General features: G+C 47.9%; 1 protein-coding gene across 1 annotated transcript; it reads right to left on the reverse strand.

Annotated features, from left to right (window-relative positions):
- Window positions 1-383: 383 nt before the first annotated feature.
- znf512 (zinc finger protein 512) lies at window positions 384-7,963 on the reverse strand. The gene is made up of 17 exons (XM_067241617.1): window positions 7,823-7,963; window positions 7,424-7,556; window positions 7,136-7,191; window positions 6,529-6,587; window positions 6,008-6,282; window positions 5,468-5,551; window positions 4,959-5,144; window positions 4,142-4,266; window positions 3,795-3,881; window positions 3,499-3,597; window positions 3,206-3,373; window positions 2,635-2,832; window positions 2,431-2,532; window positions 2,137-2,199; window positions 1,713-1,811; window positions 961-1,614; window positions 384-740 (listed from the first exon to the last, which is right to left on the reverse strand). The coding sequence occupies exons 2-17, from the start codon at window positions 7,518-7,520 to the stop codon at window positions 384-386; spliced, it is 2,709 nt and encodes a 902-aa protein (XP_067097718.1). The 5' UTR covers window positions 7,521-7,556; window positions 7,823-7,963.
- Window positions 7,964-10,544: the final 2,581 nt, after the last annotated feature.

The raw sequence follows: 10,544 nt of genomic DNA on the forward strand, positions 1-10,544 counted from the left end.
CCTAATAACACAGTTGACACCACTGACACACAAGACCACCATCCTGCACCACAGTACAGCATATCACTATCCAAGATATCAAATGCAGGCTACTGTACAGAAACCACATGCTATTGGTTAAATACTTTGTGTATTTAAAGAAGAGGTCTAACATATAAGATACAAGGATGATATTATAGATCCACAAGTGAGGCACAGTCTTTTCATAGAAGGGGGAAGTCAAAGCTAAACACAACTCCAGACCCACTCTTTAAGGTTAGAAACGATTATTCAATCCTAAAGTTAGAATACAAGACAACTTCAAAAGAAACGGAAAAAGAAGTTAACAAAGTACTGGAATACAAAGAATAAGACCCATTATAGGATAACAATGACCTCCGTGTTCAACAGATGTAACAGACAAAACGCTTCGTTCTGCATGGTATCCTGGACAGCTGGAGCTCATCAACGCCCCGAGCCGTGAGGAGCAGAGCTGTCTCCCTCACCTCCTGAGCCGTGAGGAGCAGAGCTGTGTCCCTCACCTCCTGAGCCGTGAGGAGCAGAGCTGTGTCTCTCACCTCCTGAGCCGTGAGGAGCAGAGCTGTCTCCCTCACCTCCTGAGCCGTGAGGAGCAGAGCTGTGTCCCTCACCTCCTGAGCCGTGAGGAGCAGAGCTGTGTCCCTCACCTCCTGAGCCGTGAGGAGCAGAGCTGTCTCCCTCACCTCCTGAGCCGTGAGGAGCAGAGCTGTCTCCCTCACCTCCTGAGCCGTGAGGAGCAGAGCTGTGTCCCTCACCTTCCGAGCAGAGCTGTGTCTGTGTCTCCCTCACCTCCCCTTCGGCAGGAACATTCTCACCAGCACCACGGTTCAAATCCCCCCCTGCCCCAGTGCGCCGCAGGGCAGCCTTCCAGAGCAGGGAGAGGATGCCACAGCGGATCTTCCCAGACGGTCCTTAATTGTTGTTCCTGTGTCGCTTAGAAACCTCGGGCCCCGCGTCCATGACAACAGGCCTCTTCAGAGCCCATTGGTCGTGATGTCTCTGTCCGCCAGCCGCCTCAGTCTCTGATTCGCTGCTGGAACTGACGCTGCTGCTGCTGCTGTCTCCGCCGTTGAACTTCCCCCCTCCCCCCCCGCCTCCCCCCCGCTCCCTCCTCTTCCCCTCCGCCTCCCCCGGTGCCTCCCTCTGAGCGTGGGGGGGTTCGGGCCTGCGCTCCAGCCAGGACTCCAGGGGGGTGTACTGGAGGACTGGGGGCTGGGGCTGGGGGGGGTGGAGCTGGGGTTGCAGCTGTTGGAGCAGGGGCTGGTTCTGGTCGTGGAGGTGGGGGTGTTGATACTGCAGGTGGTGCTCGTGGTGGGGCAGGAACTGCTGCTGGTGGTGTGGCTGCTCCACCAGCTGCTGCTGGAGATGCTGCTGCTGGAGATGATGCTGTTGTTGATGATGTTGATGCTGTTGATGGTGGTGGTGTATCTCCGGGTGGTGCTGGTGCTGCTGGTGGTGGAGCAGGTCCAGGTGGTGGAGGTGGTGGAGATGGAGATGGTGGTGGTGGTTGCTGGATTCATCAGGACTGTGTTTGGGTTTCATCTTCAGAAACTTCTCAAATTTAATGGACGCTTTCTTGTTCACCACGAACCAGTCCTGAAAGAGAAAGACAACTCAGTATACCACTGCACTGAAAACATGGGAATAGGGAAAGATGGAGGTTGAGGGCAGCTTGCTGCTGACACGGTGCCTACCTGAGAGTGGACAGAGTTGATGTGGTACTTAACGCCACTCTCAGAGTTAAACTCCTTGTTACAGATCAGGCACCGGTACTTCCCTGCCTCAAAATCGCCCTGCAGGCACAGGGAAACAGGAAGACAGGTTAACAGGGAGACAGGTAAGAATGGGCAGGTCTGGGCCAAAAAAGAAAGCACAGAGACCAATACTGTATGTCGTGCCTTCTACAACAACAACAGAAAGAAAGAAAAAGTATTTCAAATATCACGTTTCAAAGAGGCAGGCCGTGCCGCTGCAGGCCGTGCCGCTGCAGGCCGTGCCGCTGCAGGCCGTGCCGCTGCAGGCCGTGCCGCTGCAGGCCGTGCCGCTGCAGGCCGTGCCGCTGCAGGCCGTGCCGCTGCAGCTGAACAGAACTCGAGGTGTGTGAGGGGAGGAGCGTACCCTGGTGCAGAGCCCCAGGTGAGCCTTGAGCCCGGACACGCTGGTGTAGACACAGTCACAGCCCTGGAGGACAGGGCAGGAGTTAACACAGCACACACCACCACACGAGGGAAGACTACAGGCTGCAGTGGGTTTTAAGGATCAAGACATTTTATTTGACAATGTTAATGTATTATTGTTTAACATACAGAATATTTGAAGATATTTAATCCTTCCTGGTTGTGGCATTACTTAAATAATTGTGTAGTATACAGTAGATGTAATGCATGTGTGTAATATAGCAGATCCTCTTACCTGGTTGGGGCACTGAACCTTCCTCTGCAGCTTCACCTCGTTCTTCCACTTCCTCAACACCTCCTGACTGAAGGACGGCAGGCCTGGGCGGGAGTACTTCAGCTGGGGAGACAACAGACCACTGAGGGGGGTGTGTGTGACCAAGAGACCGCTGAGGGGTGTGTGTGTGTGTGTGGTTGCATGAGTACCGTGGCTCCCCCTCACCTTCCGGTCGTCAGGTACGAGGTCTCGGAGGAACTTCTTCTTGGGCCAGTCCTTGGACAGCTCGTCGTTGGCGATCTCCTGCAGGTGGAACACAGCCACCTGGGCGGACTGGCGCTGCACACGGCCGCTGTGGCTCCACTCTGCGTTGGGCTCCCGCTGGGCCTTCAGCCCCTCCTCCTCCTCCACTGGCTGGGGCACCTTGGGGAGACAACAGGTCACCCTCACACACACACTGCCCCCACCGGGAGGGTCTTCCCTAACTCTGCTGGGTTACCTCTCACACCGTGTCACGGTTAGGGAGGGTGTTTGATCATAGCTGTGATATGGACAGGGGTTCAGATGGCTCAGCGGTTAGGGAGTCGGGCTATTAATCAGAAGGTTGTTGGTTCGATTCCTGGCTGTGCAAAATGACGTTGTGTCCTTGGGCAAGGCACTTCACCCTACTTGCCTCGGGGGGGAATGTCCCTGTACTCACTGTAAGTCGCTCTGGATAAGAGCGTCTGCTCAATGACTAAATGGAAGTATGTTCAGCAGTGAAGGAGTGAGGTGTGCAGTGTGGTGCTGGACTGACCGGAGCGTGTTCAGACTTGAGGTGGTATTCCAGGCCAGCCTTGGACTTGTAGGCCTTGCCACAGTGACTGCAGTTTAACAGCAGCTTCTCCAGCTCAGACTCCTCCTTGCCACACTTTTTCATGTGGTACAGGTATCCCATAATGCTGGTGAAGCTGCCACTGCAGCCCTGCAAAGAGGAGACACGGGCGTCACCACGGAGACATGGGACACTTCGGAACGTAACTCAGAATTGTTCCGGAAACTCTGAATTCTCAGAACCAAGCTGTTCTAAGATATGGTTGGTGGACGAACCTCTTTGGAGCATTTTAATCGTCCGAGCCTCTTCAGAACCTTCCTCAGTTTCTCCTTCACCGAGTGGTCGTCCAGAGCGATCCCATCCCCTGGAGACGGCTGGCAACACAACATACAACACCCTTACACTGTATTCATTAAGCAGGTGCTGTCAGCACCATACAGGTAGTAAATACAGAAAGTCAAGGATCAGAATGGCACAGTTCTGATTATTATGTTGAAGAGAAAGCTAGTAACATTCCCCTCCACTTGAGGCTGAATTGCAGGTCCAACCTGATGGAGAGTGCTGTTCTTACCAAGTTGCTGTGGTCGGCCATGATGTGATACTTCATCCCAGTGGAAGACTTGAGCTGTTTCCCACAGTGCTGACAGGTGAAGGGGGTCTGAACAGGACAGGAACACACTCAGACACCACACACTTCTGTACACTCCTGGCATACAGCCAAGTGGTTTTAACAACAGATCGTGACAACTCCCCAAAACTAAACAGAATAAGCCAAACCCCAGTTCATCCACCTGCCAGCTGTCTATGCACAGGGCCAGGAGCCTAACCCTATTAACCCATTTAATTAAACTAGCGGACGATTTTTTACGGAAACGAACATACAAGTAGTGCATCTAGAAAGTAATGTGAGGTTCTTACCAGTCGGCAGGACTCCATGTGCTTCTTCAGTCCCTCCACAGTCTTCCTGCTCACGCTCTTACACTTGGGGCAGGTCACCCTGCCTTTATCCAGGATCTGCAGCTGCCAGCGCTCCTCCTGGCTGCCTGGAAAACAACGACCGCTCACTGTCTGGCGAGCAGAAAGCCCACCTAGCTACCATCAACATACAGGACGAAGGATGGGACGCGACAGTCCATTACCCGAGCATTTGTGTATTTAGCTGAAGTAAATTGTTCATCGTGGTCACCGACATGATGGGCCCAGCTTTGGCCAACTGAATGCATTAGCTACGGTGGATGGCAAGATTTTCCAGCTAAATTTGGTCTGTAAGTGGATTTATGTCGACAATTGGTTGTAATAATGTATAATTTCACTAGATTAAAAAAATATATATATTTTCATAAATTGAGTAATGACTTTACGATCGTTCACATATTGTGTTTGAGGACCGACAATTAGCTACCGTTAGCTAATTACGCTCGCTCGTCGAAATCGGAACTTCCTCGTTGTGATGATGTCTCATTTTTGAAATATTCAATCTAGAGACAGGGTGCCTGTTTAACAAGCCAAGATCAGGGATGTGCTCATGGGACAGGACAGAGGGAGCACTGTGAAACGATCTTCTGATCTGCTATTGTTGCCAGAATAAGAAAACAGGTTTCATGATCCCAAACTAAACTACCTCTAAATAAACAACAACATGCTGTCTGTCTGAAGGGCTGTGAGGTGGTGGGTCTCAAGAGGGCAGGAGCCCCACAGGGCATCCCAGACACGGAGGGTCATCCACAGCTCATACCTGGAGGGTAGACAGGAGGCTCCTTCTTGGTTGAGAAGGAGATGGGAGTCTTGTTCTTGGGTTCCTCTGAGGACTGGGACGGTGTTGGGCTGGCCTGGGAGAAGCTGCCACTAACCAGGCTGTTCTGGGAAAAGCCAGCAACACCTGGAATGTTCTGGACGTAACCACTGGCAACTGGAGCTGGAACTATCATGAACAGGAAAACACATTTAGTAGAACAGTTAAATAAGAAGGCCGGATAAACAACTTATGAGGCACTGCAACCTTGCTGGGACAAACCTTGAATTATATATATATATATATATATATATATATATATATATATATATATATATATAACAATGTTTGTGTTCATTTAGCATATGTTTTTATCCAGAGCGACATACAGTACAGGGATGGGGGGGATTCTAACCTGTGACCTCCTGATCTACAGTCACATGCTCTGCCACAGAGCTAAACCCTTCCCCGTATGGTAGAGGTTTTCAGAGAGGATGAAATGAGTGACTAACCGTTCAGTCTCACTTCAGGAGCGAAGCTAGTGACGGGCGCCGATCTTTCCATTTCTACTCTCGGCATTTTCTTCATGATGAAATCTGAGAGACAACAGGAGAGGTTAGTTTGCAGTCGAGTAGTTCTGGAGGATGTGAGGACCTTCCACACAGTCTACAGACCCCCTTCCCTTCACTGCCTCCTGTACACATCATACCATACCCAGAGGTAACTGACGAACCTGTACAGTAAGAAAGGTGCAGGACTGGGTAATGACATGGTAGAAAGGTGCAGGACTGGGTAATGACATGGTAGAAAGGTGCAGGACTGGGTAATGACATGGTAGAAAGGTGCAGGACTGGGTAATGACATGGTAGAAAGGTGCAGGACTGGGTAATGACATGGTAGAAAGGTGCAGGACTGGGTAATGACATGGTAGAAAGGTGCAGGACTGGGTAATGACATGGTAGAAAGGTGCAGGACTGGGTAATGACATGGTAGAAAGGTGCAGGACTGGGTAATGACATGGTAGAAAGGTGCAGGACTGGGTAATGACATACCGTTCCTCCAGGCCTGGTCTTGCCCTCTGTCTCTCCCCTGGTCCAGGTGTGGGACAGGGATGGGGCCGGGGCCCAGGCCGAGGCTGGAACTGAGGCCAGGGCTGGGCCAGCAGTCTTTAGCCACCAGCCTAGGGGGCATCCTGGTCAGGGGCGGGGCAAACCCCCCCTCCATCCCATTGGCCAGGCTGGATGACATCACAGAGCAACAGGAAGGGTCAGGGACAGGATAGCCCACACCCACAGGGCCTGGAGTGACATTCTGCAGGTCTTCATACCTGGGAAGGAGAAAGTTACGCTGAAATCTGGATACGCACACACACACACTCGCACAATATGCTCGTCTAGGGAGATGATGGTTTGTCTGTAAGCAACAGTGAAAGAGAGAGCCGTTATGGTGAACTATATGACCATGTGCAGTGCTGGTCTTATAGACAACTCTACTATAGGTCAATGTTTATATGAGACGTGTGTTGTTCTTCCAGTTTGAGCTGTTAGCAGAGAGAGAGCACATGGCTGGTCACCTTTTCCTCCCGTATGTCCGCTTCATCTTCTGGGCTTCGAGTGCTTGAGCCTCATCATTCTGAAACACGTGCAGAACAGTAACACAGACTGGCAAGGCATGCAGCTACACAGGCTGCAGCTACACAGGGCTACACAGGCTGCAGCTACACAGGCTGCAGCTACACAGGCTGCAGCTACACAGGCTGCAGCTACAAAGGCTGCAGCTACACAGGCTGCAGCTACACAGGCTGCAGCTACACAGGGCTACACCGGCTGCAGCTACACAGGCTGCAGCTACACAGGCAAAACAGAGCGATGGTGCTGTGTCCAGCGTGTGTATCACTCGTGTGTATCTCTAGGCTGATTAGTGTTGTGAACAGAAGCAGGTGTTTATGACCTGTCTGCTCCCACCTCCTCGGGGAGGGTGAAAAGTAGGACTACAGGAAGACGCTGAGGCACACTGACTACACAGATTGATAGTGTACTGAAGATGCCATAAACACAGCCAGAACACAGTTTAGATCTGAAACACAGTGTTGTATTGAAGACAGTTACACCCGAAACAGACAACACTGTTATGACACATAGTAGCTTAATTAAGCCCATAGTAGCTGTATTAAGGCTCACCCGGGGAAGTCCGATCACGCTCATCTCAAACGACCTTTCAGGCATGCGCTGGACAACTGTTGAACAAACAATAACAGCCCCCAATATTCAGTCACTGTACAAGTTCAACTAAATCATAGTTAATCATTCATAATAACGTCTTCAATAATAAATATGCACAAATGCAGTAATAATGTCATGTATTCACATTGCTGATGCCGCTAACCTAAGTGACACGCGGATGAGAATCTGCGACCTCGTGATCTGTAGTAAAAATGCTCTAACCACTGAGCTACCTCCCTCGCCTACCTGGATACGGAACGCTGCTCCTCTGTTGAGGCGGAGCGGTCTTCCTCTTCCTGGGAACGTACGAAGGCGACATGCCTCCCATGTAAGCGGGGTCCATGGCTGTAGTTAGGCTGGAGTGGAGACTCAATCAGAGCTGCACAACCGGACGGAAAGAAAGCCTGGGTTAGCCAAGAAGAGTTTGGCCTTCGGGTATCAAGCTACGAAGGATGAAGCCTCCATTTCAGGGGTATACTATGATTTGGCATGGAACGATGGGTTATTTTTGTTTTGATAAGGGCATGCAGCTATGATTGCAATTTCTTCACTTGACAGATTATTTGCTATGGACTTCTAGCATTGTAGGCCACTGTAGCCTGTCCTGATGTCCACATACAATTAAGATAGCCTACAGACCCGTACATGAATTCAAGATGGTCAGGAAAGTGTACACAACTCGTAGCCAGATCAAGTCCTCGTGCTGTTCGTCTCGAAGGAGCAGACCTGTACTTTACTGGGTTTGTGGTGTTACAGCGGTGTATTCAGCAAAAGCCACCGTCATTGTCCGCGGATGGCCTCACGAAAAAGGGGGACGTTTGCAGACCGCCGACGCTTACGGTAAATCACTCTGCATGCGGCGACGTAAAATGTAACTGATGTCCTGAATTCTTCACATAACACACACAGGCGCATTCCCAATTATCCTAAACCCACAACTGAATTGGTTTGTAACAGTTACTGTGAAATATGTACCCGTAGCATACCGTGTACCCTCCCCTTAGCAAGGTTAGCTAGTCTGCTCTGTATCTCCACCGATCACTTCCCTTTTGCCTTTACCCCGGCAATGATCCACCGAACCAGCAATGGTTTTCGCGAGGCCAACTGCAGACGTGTTAGAAAACAACAGAACGTCAACAATAGTATGTTAAAAAATGTGGAGTTATTCTCCATAAAAACACCAACAATTCTCCATACCCCTAATCATAATTACTTCATTCGCGAAACGCCCTCTTAGCAGCGAGAACAAATGAGGATGGCATCTAGTTCACGCCGTCTATAAAAGGGGCGGTTCCTCGCGCACAACCAGCGCAAACAGGTTTTTTGGGGAGGCCTCTTGAACAGATTACAGATCAGTAGTTAATCTCAACTCTCTTCATCTTGTTAACCAGATGTGCTATACTTTTAACTGATCCCGAGACAGCATCTAATGTATATAAAAAACATCTTGAGCATCATAAAAATGGTTCTATCTTCATTTAGTTATTTTTGGAGGGAGCGAATGGTGATAAAACAGCTACGTAGCGTGTACACTTCAACAGTCTGTCAAAAGTAAAATCCATTATGAAACTACGGTGGCTGAGAAGTGCGAATGAATCCTAAAAAACAAGTAGGAATAGACAATAAACGTATTCACCTATGAGCTCTTTGGTACAGTGTAGGCCTATGTAGGCTACCAAAGTAGACAGAGCTTCATAGAACTACTTCATGCTCCTAGACCAACCATTCCCAACCTGTGGGCCGGGGACCACTAGGGTTATGCAGAGGGCCGCCAAACCAATGAAAACGAAAATATGAAACATTTATAAATATCTAAATATTTATATATACTGTTGGTAAATTATTATTACAATTCTTAAACTGAAATTTACGCGTTAACTTGCATACGCCCTCTTCCATTGTCTATAGTGTCACAACATTGATATTTCCGGGGGGAAATAGGCCAGGTCTAGAACTTCCAGTTAGACGTTAGAAAGTTTTAATAACCAGAACAGGTTATGTTAACCCTATTGCTCTCTTAACCCTACACTCAGATTGTGCGGCTTCTTGCTTTTTTTCATTGAATAACAGGTCGCCCTCAGGGAGATCTTTCCCATATCTTAGTTAGAAACTGAGAAAGACATCTTAGCCTACATTATATTATCCATAGGGAACAGATATAACAGACCAATTATGTATGTGTTAACATTAACGACTAGCAAGCTCATAAATAATTAAATAATTGAATGGTTAAATACTTGGATAAATAAATAATTATACAACACAAAGCTTAAATAAATGACTAATTATATGATTTAATGTCTAATTGACAAAATAGACAAAATATATAAATTACAAATTAAATGAGACACTAAATATATAAATGTTACATGTATTTGTGTGTATATATGGAGTCAGGTGGCTGAGCGGTTAGGGAATCGGGCTAGTAATCTGAAGGTTGCCAGTTCGATTATCCGCCGTGCATAATGACGTTGTGTCCTTGGGCAAGGCACTTCACCCTACTTGCCTCGGGGGAATGTCCCTGTACTTACTGTAAGTCGCTCTGGATAAGAGCATCTGCTAAATTACTAAATGTAAATGTAAATATATATAGCCTATATTTACGTTTTCATGTGTTCACATTTATTTATTTAGATATATTAGATATTTATATATATTAGATACATATTAGACATTCTCTGCTAATACACCGAAATCCCAGACCTACTACAGAAGCGAAATCGAAATTGAGCGGAAGTACGTAGGATGGCAGAGCCAGGCTACCATACACCTCCATTCATTCTGCACTGGACCGTTAGTGCCCTCATATGGAACTAGAGTGGAACTGCAACCAGTTCAGAACCCGTATGTTTCCCGAGAGTGGCAGTTCTCCCCTATTAAACATTCTCTGACTCAAGTCAACATAGGCCTATCCAAAACTATCTCAAACTAACTAATGTTTTTAGTTCTATTCTCGAACCTGGCTCATACTACTAGCTTTTTCATACAATTTTTTTTGCAGATTTTTGCTAAATTTGAAACCAATCCGAAATGGGTAAAGTAGCACCCCATTTAGGCTATTTGCTTACGTCAAGAAAAGTTGCCTGGATCTTTGGTCGAGGGCAGTGGCGATTTTAGACTATTTTTAGGGGTGCTCAAGCACACCTAAATTTCATATCAGCACACCTAAAAATAATAATAATTAAAAAAAATATATATATTATTTATTATCATTTGATGCTGGTGGTTCGTGAAGAAGGGGACTTTAATAGTTTTTTCATTCATTCAATATTTTGCCTGATTATAAATAAATGTATTAATTGTTATCCAGTGAAATTAATGATTTATTAGCATTGCTGTTTAACACTTTTGCAAGGCACTGTATCGA

Source organism: Osmerus mordax, chromosome 8 (assembly GCF_038355195.1).
Source record: "Osmerus mordax isolate fOsmMor3 chromosome 8, fOsmMor3.pri, whole genome shotgun sequence".
Lineage (NCBI taxonomy): Eukaryota > Metazoa > Chordata > Actinopteri > Osmeriformes > Osmeridae > Osmerus > Osmerus mordax.

Coding starts and splice junctions, on each gene's coding strand:
- znf512 (XM_067241617.1), bottom strand. CDS start 7,520: ATGGACCCCGCTTACATGGGAGGCATGTCGCCTTCGTACGTTCCCAGG. Junction 6,588..7,135: donor GCGTGATCGGACTTCCCCGG/GTGAGCCTTAAT, acceptor CACGTGTTTCAG/AATGATGAGGCTCAAGCACT. Junction 1,615..1,712: donor TCAACTCTGTCCACTCTCAG/GTAGGCACCGTG, acceptor TTTCTCTTTCAG/GACTGGTTCGTGGTGAACAA.